General features: G+C 42.0%; 1 protein-coding gene across 2 annotated transcripts; it reads left to right on the top strand.

Annotated features, from left to right (window-relative positions):
- Window positions 1-204: 204 nt before the first annotated feature.
- LOC111873836 (protein bride of sevenless) lies at window positions 205-11991 on the top strand. 2 transcript variants are annotated; one of them, XM_033755223.1, is made up of 8 exons: window positions 205-297; window positions 2339-2478; window positions 2656-2658; window positions 3082-3210; window positions 4731-4829; window positions 7219-7477; window positions 8638-8816; window positions 10154-11991. In XM_033755223.1, the coding sequence occupies exons 2-8, from the start codon at window positions 2349-2351 to the stop codon at window positions 11872-11874; spliced, it is 2520 nt and encodes an 839-aa protein (XP_033611114.1). In that variant the 5' UTR covers window positions 205-297; window positions 2339-2348; the 3' UTR covers window positions 11875-11991. The 2 variants fall into 2 exon arrangements, with proteins under 2 accessions (XP_033611114.1, XP_023724611.1); XM_023868843.2 differs by lacking the exon at window positions 2656-2658.
- The last annotated feature ends 2485 nt before the right edge of the window (window positions 11992-14476 follow it).

Below are 14476 nucleotides of genomic sequence, written 5' to 3'. Positions count from 1 at the left end.
AGCTACACTACCACCGTCCTATACGTCTTTATGACGCAGTGTTTAATTATAGAATTAAGTACAGGGGTAGCTGTACTTTTACAATACTGTACCTCTAGTTTTTACCCCGCACGCTATATGTCGGCAGGTGTAGACTGTGTCCACGTGCCGCAAAGGGTGGCGGGGTGGCTTGCTACGCAGTATCTTCACAGTCACTGGCTTGAACAGCTCATATCGTGCCCACATTTGCAACTGCCGGTAAAACGAACTGTGTATTTCTTATGTGCTTACAGCTCAAACTATATTTCGTGCTTAGAGGTAAGTGTCATGTCTAGGTTATATATATTACCAGTAGAACACGAACCTAATAGAACTGCAAGCATATAGTTATACAATATAGGTCTACAGCTAACAGTCTGCAGCCTGAAATTCATAGAAATTTTATATAAGAATTCAGTCCGTACCTCAAAGGAAACATTTTATGTCGCCGCTATAGAGAGCAACCGGTTAATGCTGTTTAGGGAAACAGTTGCTGTTTACTGTGAGAACGATACATTCTGTGGGCAGAACAAAGAGTTGTTGTGTGTTGAAGCAGGTGGTACGTGTAGAAACCACTGTACTTTAAAGGATTAGTGATAGATTCTTAGCGCGTTTAACAGCGTTGCTTCAACTACTAAGATAATGTATAGTACAATAAGACCGGAAGACAATCATGAATGGTTATTAAGTAATAGTTTGTAAATAATTGTGTTTCAAGACTAAATGTCGTATAAATAACATGTATATATTCATCATTCTATAAACAAGAAAGTGATAATATATATTACATATATGTTTCGACTTAAAGAAATAGGTACGAAGATAGAAAGGGGACAGTTTCGCCCTATTGGGGCTAAGGGACACTTTTGAGGAGAGACTGGAGGAGCATCCTCCGTCAGAATATCTGGTAATGCGACAGAGATTCGAACCGAATATTCTCCTAATAAAAATCTTATTTTTGCCATACTAACTTGTTCGGTCCCCGTGTCTTGGATTATGGCTATAATTAGAGCAGAACAATTTGTTCCTGCGCAGAGGAGACATGTTGTGCAACCGTGATTTTCGTTGATTTTTTTATGACGGCCTTGTTGTTCAGTTCTGATCGGTTCATTCATTGTGATTGAGGCTCTTGATCGTTTTACTCAGTATCTCCAGCAGAATTCCAAGATATTATATGTAAATAGGTTGTGATTCCTCCTAAATTTTAATTTACCAACATAACCATCTTTCCACCTCACTCGACGCCATTTCGACGATGTTCTGCAAGAAGTCTTTACGAAGGCCATAATTTGACTCAAGACATTTCGTACTCGCATTATTGGGATGTGGTTATTTTTTACATAACTCTAGGTATCTTCCATTACATAAGGACTGTATTTGCGGTAGTAAGATCATACGAGATGTAACTCCATAGACACATGTTGGGTTCATATCTTGTCCGGGCCGCCGACTATCCTGACAGGACTTTAGTGAATTTCCTCAATATCTCCAATAAAATGTCGGGATACTAGCCTGGTTAGGTTATGACCGCTTCCTTCCTTATCCCTTCTAGTTCACTATTAGTCAGTTAACCTAACATTTGACGCTATGTAGTCCGGATATTGACTGGGTCTGAAAATAAAACCCCCAGAAACAGATAACTGTCAACATTTCACTTAAGCCCTTCTTACCGAGAACTAAAGATAGATATTAATTCAAAAGTTACGTAACCTAAAAAAATATCTAATTGCTCATTAATATTACAGGCAATTGTCTGCGATTCTCATGAAACTCATATGAAGATAGACCTTTTAAAACCTTCGAATATTAGTACGCTACAATATTATACCTACAAACCAACATGGCGGCCGTACAGAATTATAAGAACAGCTTCGCAGCCATGTAGGATCATGAAGTTTTACATCGCGATAAATATTTTAGTAGACACGTATTATGATATTTTAAGGATTATGGAAAATTGCAATATGGCGATCGCGCGCAATAGTTTGGTGTGGCGGTAATACATGAAGAGTCCATTCTATGTGTGGTTATATATCACGAGGTAAGTATGCCTACCAGTAAGACGAATGATATAAAATCAGATCAATCCTAATGGTTCTGAAACGTGGTTCTGACGACCGAATCACTTCACAAGTGATGTGAACGAAGCTGACGTTATGTTAATTTCGGTACCGTTTTCATCTTTGTATTTTGTCCATTAATTTTATGTGATAAATATCAAGAACAACAAAAGTAATAAACAAATCAATTTCTAACAGAAGTAAAATTATCACAGAATCCCTTATCAACATTTATATGTAACGAATATTTCACATTTCAGTACAAAAGTTATGGAGTCTGTCACAGCTTTCTTGGCCCTCCTGTGCTTGGGGAATATTTTGGGAAGTTGCTGCGCTCATAAAGTTCCGTGTGAAACAAAGAGTTCGTCCATTACTATACCGGGTGATGCCACTATTATAGGTGAGTAACTTTTCCTGTTGGAACTTACCCAAATGATATTACTTATAAATTTCAGTAAAAAATAAGTCTTAGATTCACCTACACTAATTACTGTACTGCATGATGTCATTTTTGTACCTCTTGTTCCCACTTTAGAGCATAGGGCTGATTTCTCAGTTTCATTAATCATTTTTACAGACGGTAGGACTCCTTAGATGGATGATCAGTCGTCGCAAAGCCTCTACTTAAACACAGGACATCACAAGCACAGTTGAAACGCATACACACACCAAACATCCATGCCTTGTGTGGGATCCGAACTCACGATCACGGCTTCCGGGGAAGCGAAGACAGTACATGCCTTAGACCGCTCGGCTACCGTGACCGGCAGTGTATAAGAATAATATATAAGAATTCAGTTCGTACCTCACAGGAAACAGATCCGAACCCACAATCCCGGCTTCCGAGCGATCGAAGACAGTACATGCCTTAGACCGCTGGGCTACCGTGACCGGTCATGATATCACTATTGAAAAAATCTTGTTCAAATGACAGTAGTTATACAAGTGAGTATAAGTGAGCCTCATGCAAGCGTGTCTCAATTAACGTATCTCCATGTTTCAGGTATATTCGACATGTATACGGGAGCCAATTGCTCTACACTGGTTACCGAAGGGATTCATCAGATGCTGTCAGCTGTATGGGTTGTCCAGGAACTTAACAGACAAAATTTTATACCAGGCGTCACACTGGGTAAGTGCTGCGAATGTAAAAGTGGTCTGTCATTATCATCATCGCCACTCGCCGATAATTCCATCACAGTGGTTCATTTTGTAACAAAGCCCTAATCACTTTTTCTATGCACCCATAAGCGCCTCCTTCCGTCCGTGTTCGCAGTTTCAAAATTCCCTTTTATGCATCTTCCTTCATTCTTCTTTCTCCTTCTAGTCCATGGTCTCCACAATAGATTTAATTCGTCGTCTTATTTCTTAGGAGAACGAGGTAGCGTAGTTGGTTGAGGCACTATGCTACAAGCTGGAAGGTCGCGGGTTCAATTTCCGATGAGCTCATTGGATTTTTTCAATTGACCTAATCCTTCCAGCCGCAATATGTCCCTGGGATCGACTCAGCCTCTAACAGAAATGAGTACCAGGAATATTCTTGGTGGTAAAGGGCGGCCGGCGCGTAAGGCTGACAACCTTGCCGCCATCTATGAGCCGATTGTCTAGAAAATGTGGGAACCTCAGCATCTCACAACTCTATGGCCTTCACAGCCTGTTACAGGGATACCTTTACTTTTTTACTTTATCTTATTTCTTATGCTCTCAAAGGAATCCAGCATTGTATCTTTGATTTGTCAGTCCTTACGGAAGGACATACAGACGGGCCCAGGCACCCCTATAGGCCTATGTGAACTTTATAGCTCCACCTGTGTCGAAGCGCCATATCAGTAAGGAGTAGGCCTGCGACTCTAAATACTGGGAGCCTCTGCTTCTCTTCACGCTCAGGCCGCTTAACCACCAGCGAACATCGGCTAGGACGCTGGAAGTGTCAGAGATCCTGGCTTGAAACTTCTGCCTCTGCAGGAAATCGAACCCCGTTCTCCAACAGATAGGAAGTCATTTTATTGACATAGCTACCTCAGCTTCGTTTAGTCCGGAGATTGGATATCCTAAGGTTTTTCGTGGTTATATTTTCAATGCCGAAATAGTACCTCAAATTATCCTATAGCTGATTTCTGACTGAATACTTTCCATTACATTATTCATCATAAAATTCGAAGCTACTAGCGACGTCGTTAAATAAGCTATAAACAACCAGATAAGAAACTAAACAAACAGGTAGAAACACAATTGTTCCGCCACGACAAGAACGCCAATTACTGGGGACAGCCCACAAATGTACAGAAGAAACACTGCTGCCAAAATTCAGCTCACTTTAATTATTAGTTTAAGCTTCAATTGTAGAGAAAATAAATTAATAAGAAAAAAGTAAAAATATCCCTGTAACAGGTCGTGAAATCCCATAGGATTATGACGCGTCAAGGCTCCCACATTTTCTAGACAATAAGCTCACACATGGCAATGAGGTTGTTAGTCTTGCGCGCCGACCTTCCTTTACCCCCAGGAAGATTCCTGGTATTTATTTCAGTTAGGGTTGAGTCTGCCCCAGGGCCGTAATGCGGCTGTAATATTTAGTTCAAATAAAAAATCCCTCGACGCTACCGCGTGCCCCAACTTAACAAGCACTTCTATTTCTTTTCTTGGTTTCAGGGTTGTTGTTGTACGACGCCTGCTCGGAACCTCTGACTGCCCAGAAAGCGTTAAAAACAGGATTGCAAGAAACAGTATGCCTCAGCACTTATCCTTCAGGTAAGCTTTAAATACACAAGAAGGGCGTGATATAATCTCTGGATTCTCAGGAGGAAACCCGGGTTCAATACTAGGGTAATCCATATATGAGCTGTAGAAAGCGTAGTGTCTCTACGGCAGGATACTTAGGTATTCCTTACCGACTGCCATTTCATCTAAGTTCCATACTCGCCTATCACATGGACTGGTACAGTAGACTCATCTGAGACTCCATTCCTACAACTAATGCAAGGTATATTCTTCATTCATGTAAGAGCGCTACTTCAAGGAGTAGGTTATGCAACAACGCAATGAACGACGAGGTTTGAGGCTTCAACAAGAATGAAGAATGAAGTAGTGATTTTCTGGATTATGAAACCGTGAAGTGTGGTTAGGGTACTAAATTTTCGGAGAAAAGTTCTGCCTCCTTCTTCAATGTATATGTAAAGAAAGCAACACGTTCCTCCGAAACGTCAGTAATCAGCTACGAGCTTACACAGTGTCATAACCCGGAAGACCAAATAAAAATTAAGTTATAAATTAGGAATATTGTCTTCTGGGATGCGACGCCGTTTAGCCTAGTGTAGAAGAGTCTTCTACCTCGAAAATGTAGGTAGAAATTTCTTCCGAAACGTCGTTGTACATGTGCCAGATTACGTATAAGGTGTCAGATCCCAGACAAGAATAATGCTCTAGTAACTGCCGTGAGAACCTCAGGTAATGTTTGGGCAATATGAGGCCTATTTTGAAGTTGTATACACACGACAACCTGCTGTCGCTGAAGCAAATCAATATCATCTGTCCTCCAGCTAGGGGTTTGACGCAAGGCTGACGTCTTTGTTCTGTAAAAAAATTATTATTGTGAAATGCGAAAAATAGGAAACCGGATGGTCTATATAGTACAAACCTGGCAGAATCCTCAGATGAAGAATACTGCACAAAAGGGGTTGTTTCGCCAATAATGATGATGAAATCACAAAAATCATCAATCAGGTTAGCAACCCTCCGAGCACAGAATCGAACCCGGGATATTAAATTAAAGTTGTCCCTGAGCTTAATTAATTAAGCACTACCCCATGAAGACGTATGGGAGAGTGGATGTATAGATCCACATTTTCTTCACCTCGGCATTATTTGGAGATGAGTGGTCAGGTTCACGCCCCGGCCGCTTTACCTCTGGGGAAAGAGACCCCAGTACTCATTGGACAGGAAGTTGGGTGGACCCCAGAGCCGGGCTGGACGAGATCAAGAAGTGAAAATTCTTGACCCTACCGGGACTCGAACTCCGACACCTCACTGGTCCAGCCCCTAGTCAGTCACTATACCGACTGCGCTATCCCGGCTCTTAAAAATAACAGTATTTCGTACGTAAAACTTTTTTCAGTGTGTGTTATTACCAAAGAGTGATGTACCTCATTACGTCATCATTTTTAAAAAATTCGGCTGCGCTTTAATATCATGATGTTTACACAGACAGACATTTTCTATCTTACCCCATTTAAGACTGAAATATACACACCTAGCTAACGGTACAGTTGTCCTTGGTTAAACACCATGCCATTAAGACATATGGGAATGTGGAAATATAGCTCCACCTTTCTTGACCTCGACACCAGATGGAGATGGTCAGCTCCACGCCCTGGCCGCTTAATTCCCAGGGGAAGATCCCCCGGTACAGAGTGGGAAGACCAAGGTTACGATGGGAAGAATGTGTGTGGCAGGACATAAGAATTTTGGGTGCTAAGAACTGGAGGAATGTAGCATCGAATGGAGAAGAGTGGCGAGCAATCCTGAGGAAGGCCAGGGCTCACAAAGCGCTGTCGTGCCAGTGATGATGATGATGATGATGATCTCCCGGTACACATTGATAGGAGGCTAGGTGGACCCCAGAGATGGTCTGAATACTGTGTTGTAGAGATTAATCTCTTGCCCCTATCGGGAATCGCATTCCGGCCGTCCAGCCCACAGTCCGTACGGTTAGATTAAATTAAGTGAGAGTAGTTATGTGTAGTAATAGTATTTTGAAAGTCGCAAATAAATATTTATTTCGTGTTACTGAATACCACCGTACAGGTGTGGTGGACCGCCTCTGTGGTCTAGTGCTCAGAGTTTTGGGCTATAGATCCAGAAGTCCCGGGTTCGATTCCCGGCGCTACCAGATTTTCTGATAAATAGTGGGTCTGGAACGGGGTCCACTCAGCCTCGTGAGGATAATTGAGGAGCTGTTTCAAGGAAATGGCGGCTCCGGGTTAGAAAACCGAAATTAATAGCAATGGGGATTCGTTGTTCTGACAACGTGACACCCTCTATCCGCTAAAGTTGGCACTAACTTCGCCGACAAGTGGTGGTCGCTCGGTCGGTATAGTTCGCTTGCAGACTAAAACCACGGAGTTCTTTTTTTTTTGTGCAGGTGTGGTGACAACGCCAAGTATTTCAACGCACTTGCAAGAATTGGTGGCCACTGCGCACCTGCCTGTATTCGTGACGAGTTCCGAGTACCCTGCTGTGGTCTCTACCCTCACAGCCTCCCTATTGTCGGCTCTCAACTGGTCCCAAGTCGCCATCACACTGGCTCCTTCTACTGAGTATATTTCAACTTTCGGACAAGCGGCAAGTAGAGAGGACATCTGCGTTCATCACCAGGCATCTTTCGCTGACAGACACAGCTCGTACGTATACGCATTTCACTGAAGGTGTTGTTACTGTCATTACCAGGTACTCGTCACACTGAAGGTGTTGTTACTGTCATTACCAGGTACTCGTCACACTGAAGGTGTTACTATCATTACCAGATACACATCACACTGAAGGTGTTACTATCATTACCAGGTACTCATCACACTGAAGGTGTTGTTACTGTCATTACCAGGTACTCGTCACACTGAAGGTGTTGTTACTATCATTACCAGATACTCATCACACTGAAGGTGTTACTATCATTACCAGGTACTCATCACACTGAAGGTGTTGTTACTGTCATTACCAGGTACTCGTCACACTGAAGGTGTTGTTACTGTCATTACCAGGTACTCATCACACTGAAGGTGTTGTTACTGTCATTACCAGGTACTCGTCACACTGAAGGTGTTGTTACTGTCATTACCAGGTACTCATCACACTGAAGGTGTTGTTACTGTCATTACCAGGTACTCGTCACACTGAAGGTGTTGTTACTGTCATTACCAGGTACTCATCACACTGAAGGTGTTGTTACTGTCATTACCAGGTACTCGTCACACTGAAGGTGTTGTTACTGTCATTACCAGGTACTCGTCACACTGAAGGTGTTGTTACTGTCATTACCAGGTACTCGTCACACTGAAGGTGTTACTATCATTGCCAGGTACTCATCACACTGAAGGTGTTACTATTATTACCAGGTACTCATCACACTGAAGGTGTCATTATCATTACCAGGTACTCTTCAGACTGAAGGTGTTGTTACTGTCATTACCAGGTACTCATCACACTGAAGGTGTTACTATCATTACAAGATACTCGTCACTCGTCGACTGTAAAATAAGATTTACAATAATATTTGTGTTTCGTTTGCTCTACGTGATATTGTACTCATGCTGAGCCAGTGTAATCCACTCCAAATTTCGATATTCTTTATCCTCGAGATCGCATCTTCGCCCACGCTATACTACATGACAAATTCATAGGCCTACCCTCCCTTAGATATTGTGGAGGGAAGCGGTCGTTGCCTAATAATATGAGATGCTATTCCGGCAATTGCCTGGAAGGAATGAGAAAACCGAAGAAAACCCTTATTCGTTCTCTCATTAAATCCAGAATCTTGTAGTAATGTTGAGTTTCCTTTATTTAGGATCTGGGCGACGGCGTTTCAGGCTTCAGAGCCGCGGCAGAAAGGAAACGTCGCACTAGTTTTTGGCTCAACGAATGAGATTCTGCGCACTGTACAAGTTGCTCGTGACGACAACACGGCTTCTACCCTGCAGTGGGTGCTCGTGCCCCTGAACATACCTCAGGAACTGTCGTTTCTCGGTAAGTCTATTCTCATTATGCAGTTCCCTCATCTTTCTCATAGCCCGACAGAGCTTTGCAACTTTTCCGACAACATTTGAACTCACATCAATAATATGATTAGTCGTTTAACTAACTCTCTGCTGTAGGAGCCATGTTACAGGTCCGACGATAGGGGCTGACTTCTCATCACAAAGACTAGGATTCAAATCCGGTGGGCATTTATATGAGATCAGTGGTGAACGAAGTGGCACTGAAGCAGAGTTTTCCCTAAGTTTCTTCGGCTTTTCCCTGCCGGCCTTCCTTCCACTATTGCTCATTACTCATCTGACACTGCCACCTCAGGTGTGGGATAACCCTGAACACTCTCTGGCCCAGCATTTGGCAGGTTGCAGGGAAGACGAGCTTTACTCTGTGTCACAGGGTCTTCTTTGGGTAATGTCTGGTCAGATCGTCGCCTTGCTAAGAAAATGTCCTGCTTTTGTGTTCACACGTGCCAACAGACGAACACTAGATAAAGTGAGGTGAGACTGAGTCCATTTGATACTGCGGCCACTATTGGCCTATTGTACCAGCCCCAGATGTAAATTTGATTATGGAGCAACTGGTGGAATGAAAATTGGCAGGGGAAACCGAAGTACTTGAAGAAAATTTGACTCAGCACCACACTGTCCACCACAAATCCAAAATGACCAGACATCGGCTCGAATCCGGGCCGCCGCGGTGGGAGGCCAGCGACTAACCGTTAACCCTAGACAAAGTTACTTCAGTCCATAAGAGGTTATCAAGGCGGTGACAAATAAGATTAGAGTATTCTGGGTAGATAAATAACGTTTCGGGCGAATCTGATGCCTCCATCTAAAGGACAGAAAACGCCTGCGCTGGAACTGAAAGTTCCTACGAAATTGTGACAAGTATTTACCAGGCTACACGGCGTTACATCCTCAGAAGATCATAATCTTGGTTTAATCTTGACCATGTCTCCATATGCTAGCTATTCTTGACCATCATACAGACAAGGTGAGTGACGACCAGGTTCTATATTCTCCAAAATCGTTACCTAACAAAATTTGCATTATTTGAAACAAATATTATTATTGTAACAGACTGTACATTAAGTGATCGTAGAGTCGCTTCCACCTCAGATTTTCACACGGACGCCAAGCTGACTTCGCTGATGATAGGGAAATAGAACTATATGATTGGGGTAGCCTTCAGTATCATGATATGCACACCAAGTTTTGTAAAATTCTGACAATTTTCGAAATCTATTATGGGAGCATGATATGCGTTGAATCTCTCTTTGTTATGAAATAAGCTAACTAGGCTAAAAATAACTAAATCTTTATTGTTCACAGGAAACGTTCCGGCCGATTCTTTAATAGTAACATCCCCAGCTTCCACTGTAAAGGATACAGAGGAAATCCTGACGTCACTGAAGAAAATTGCTGCTTCTCATAACAACAGCAACTACAATATAACTTCGAGAATTACAAGCAGTCCTTTGTTTCTGGAAGTAGCTACGCCCATCTTCAATATATCCCGCACAATAAGAAGTGCTCAGGCCCGATATTGCAAACCATCGCTGAAGGATAACGATACAGGATTGTGTCAGAATCTGCCGCCATTTCACGAACTTTCTTCTCAGCCCGTATCTGACTCAAGTAAACTCCCTGAGAGCAATACTGAAACTCTCCTCGTATCCACAGTGTCCAATAACTCAAGTTATTACGTCGTTCAACGTGTTAAGACTGTCCCAAAACACGAACTGGATAAAATCGGTACATTTCAGTTATTTTACAACAATACAGCTCTGTTTACGTTGGTATCAAATAACATTAACATGACATTGTTTTTGGATTTTGCAAAGGGTAAAGAGACACACTGTATCAGTGAGAATAACAAGTCTTCCTGCAAAAACGCCTGTCCATATATCAGACAGGACGAATATAACGAGAAAACTGTCCCATCAAGAAACGAGCCGATATTATCGCTGCCCATAACTTGGAGAGGAGACGCTTGGGTCGCTGCAATCGCTTCTATCGCGACAGTTGGTATCGCCTGTTCTCTAGCCATTTCTGCCTTCATTCTGATTCGTATCTGCAAAGGTGATGTGCTTGAGGGTAACCCTAGTTTCTCTTTCCTGCTGTTGATTGCCATTAACTTCACTTATTTTTCTATTCTCCCTTTCAGTTTCGTTTCTGATGATCCGTATCACAGAGGCCTCATCTGTGGTTCTCGCATATTTGGTACTAATGTCAGCTACGCTCTTCTGTTTTCCATCATGCTTTCTCGGAGTTTCATGTTAGCATCTTGTGATCAAGATGGCGGATTCATGAGTCACGTCAACGGATATTTACAGACAGTTCTTTGTTTTTTCATAGCTGGAGTGCAACTGGCTTTAAGTGTCCAGTTCTGGGCTATAAATTCATCATTCCTTGGATCTCGCCAATGTTCTTCCATTTATGACGGTCATCTTTTCCTTTTTCTCCTCAGTTATGACATTTTCCTCCTTCTTCTCTTAGTGTGCACGAGCCCTTTCATTGCCCGCTCCAAAAGGAACTATCAAGAAGGAATTTTCTTCACTGTAGCTTCATTTCTGTGTCTTATCACGTTTATTGGATGGATCGCTGCTTACGTGTTTGTACCCAGACACTGGCAAGATGCGGCGATAACAGGGGGACTTATCGGTACAGCAACAGTCATCTTGGTGACAGTTTTTATCCCCAGAACGTATCTGATGATGACGGCGATAGTACGTGATCATCTAGCAAGTGCTTTGCCATCGCTTGCATACACAAGCACCACCAGTATCCAGGATATCAACTACAGATCCACACAAGTCTTGTATGATACAGTCACGCCTCATCCTCTCATCCATACGCCCGAAGTGACAGGACAGGCGAACCCAAACTTCTATTCCGAACAGCCTCAATCACCGGTTCAATCTGACCCGGGAACATCGATAAAACAAGCCAGTTCTGAAATTGGTTTTGGTGATAGGAGAACAGTTTCGTCCGAAAACACATACGCGAGGTATGATACTCCTCCTTCACCTCACAAAGTTACGCGATTTTAAAAAAATGATAGCTTCCGGTTGACTTCAATTCAAACAAGACCATATGTCTCCAACTCACTCACTCATGGTGCAGAGTATTTCTTGAGAAGCCACCAATTGTGCAACCACTCAAGAATTTCCCAGCATTTTATGGAACCTGAAGTGTTATTACCGTGTTCAAAAGAGCCCTCCACTGGTCCCTATCCTGAGCCAGATGAATCCAATCCATACCATCCCATCCTATCTCTCTAAAATCCAATTTAATATTGTTAACCACCTATGACTTGGTCTTCCCAGTTGTGTCCTTCCTTCCGGCTTTCCCACCAATATTCTATATGTCTCCAAGAAATACTTAAATCAAAATATTGTGAGTACTGTACTTGAAAAGAATCTTATTATTGCTCCTGAAATATAATTTTGAATCCAACTTAGTGTTAGGTTTTAAATGAAAATTGAATATTCGAAACGTTTCACTTAAAAGGAAATCTCGCGCTTAGAGAAACTTCGCCAAAAATCAGACTCATGTGGAAGTTTCCCCCAAAACGGTATCCTTTGGTATTAAGAGTACTCAAAAAAAATGTCCACCTTTATTCTGGAATGATTTCACGTCGTCTATATTTATCAGATTAAGCAATGAACAGTCAGTAATGAATTCTGAAGGCATTTTTTGTCAGGATTCTGCATCAAGCAAGCAAGGATATACTGTGCATTGAAAGTATCTGAAGTTGCGTCATCATCAGATGGTGACGTGCATTATTGCGTCATTATTATAAAATTATTTTCAACAAACAATTCATACCGGAATCACTACACCAGAGATCTCGTTGAAGAGGCAGGAAGTTTCTTCGGTAAGGGTGTCTGATCAGGCTAAGATGTACCCTGTAAGATGTTTTAGACAGACAATAATTGCGAATTTTTACTTCAGAATAATCAACCATGGCCTATATTACGATTCTATCACAGAGTTTTCAACTGTTGCGACTGTGTAAATTTAAGTAGCGTAGTTGGTTGAGGCACTATGCCACAAGCCGGAAGGTCGCGGGTTCGAGTCCCGATGAGATGACTTTTATCAATTGAACTAACCCCTCCAACCGCACTATGACCCTGTGGTCGACCTAGCCTCTAACAGAAATGAGTACCAAGAATCTTCCTGGGGGGCAAAAGGCGACCGGCGTGTAAGGCTGACAACCTCACCGCCATCTGTGAGCTGATTGTCTAGAAAATGTGAGAGCCTCGATGTCTTACAACCCTATAGGCCTTCACGGCTTCTTAGGCTTGGGCCACACGAGCGCAGGAAGTACGTCCGTTGCAACGAGCGTACTTTATGACGGACGTTGCTGAGGACACCAGACAGTTGCAGAATGCGGTGCGTAGTTTTTTGTCTGCAGTGGAGCCAGAAGAAAGCGTAGCATTCGCCTCTCTTGTTTATTTCTACAACGGACGTCATGACGTTCGTTACAACGGACGCATTTTGTGCGCTCGTGTGGCCCCAGCCTTATAGGGATTGGTTTACCTTTCAGCTATACATTTACCTCGGCTAGTATAGACCGATTCCAGGAAAAACAACTGAAACCGAGATCACGAAACAGGCGATTAAAGAAATCCGTTATAAAAGTTAATGTGTTCCTAAACTTGTCTTGAAGTCTGATTTGTAATTCCGTCCAAATGATCAGTGATAAAATTATTGAAAGATATTAACTCCGCAAGCCATGATGGACTGCTCATGTAGGCATTTGCTTCCATTGTATATCACCAATCAAATCCAGAATAGAATTTAATGAATGTTTATGATAATGTATGTTACAACAATACTTGAAATGTGACAAGGAAGTCTAACAGGTGCCTTGAAATGTTCTATTTTTACAGGCAGTAATGTGTGTAACTTGGAAAGTGTACCAAATTACCTAAGCATTGTGCTTCCGAAGATTGAAGTGGGCACTGTTATGAATTCAAATTAATGATAACTGAGTTGAGCGGTTTGAATTATACATAATATCTCTTCCAAAAATATCCACTATTGGCAGCTCTAGAAAATAACATTTCTTGTTTCTATACTTCTTATAATTCGTATACTTTTGAATATGAAATTAACAGAAAAACTTGAATAAATCGATTAGCTTCGGATGACAACAAAGAAGATTGAAAATAAAATTTGGTTTCTTTCCGACGTTTTCAGCGGAGGTAGTACTACCCACCGCAATTAATACCATTCGCAAGATTTCGACGCGCGAAGTGTATGTTTGAAAATTATGTAGGCGTTATCTAACTTTTGAAATAATTATATTTTTCTTAGGAATGTAAGTTATTTCATGAAAGTAGTTTTATAAATATACTTGAATTCTTTGTGTCTGTGCATGATTGCAAGGTAATACATGCTTCTCTAATATTGTAATAATTCTGAATTAAAGTTTTCTGTATATATTCTAGTTAAGTTACTACTTTCATTTCTGCTCCGGCACTTTTCTGCATAACCTGTAGCTCCCTACGTGAGCCTTACTGGCCGAGAATGTGGTGTTGAACTCGCAAAATAACCCCCTGAAGACCTGTAAGTATCCACAAAGTAACACATTACTTCAGCACGCGAATCATTTACAATGTGCATTTTGAAGTTCAAGCATGGTTA

The sequence above is a fragment of the Cryptotermes secundus genome, unplaced genomic scaffold (assembly GCF_002891405.2).
Source record: "Cryptotermes secundus unplaced genomic scaffold, Csec_1.0 scaffold215, whole genome shotgun sequence".
NCBI classification, from domain to species: domain Eukaryota; kingdom Metazoa; phylum Arthropoda; class Insecta; order Blattodea; family Kalotermitidae; genus Cryptotermes; species Cryptotermes secundus.
Note: the sequence above shows the minus strand (reverse complement) of the source record. Positions and strands in the feature narration are given on the sequence as shown.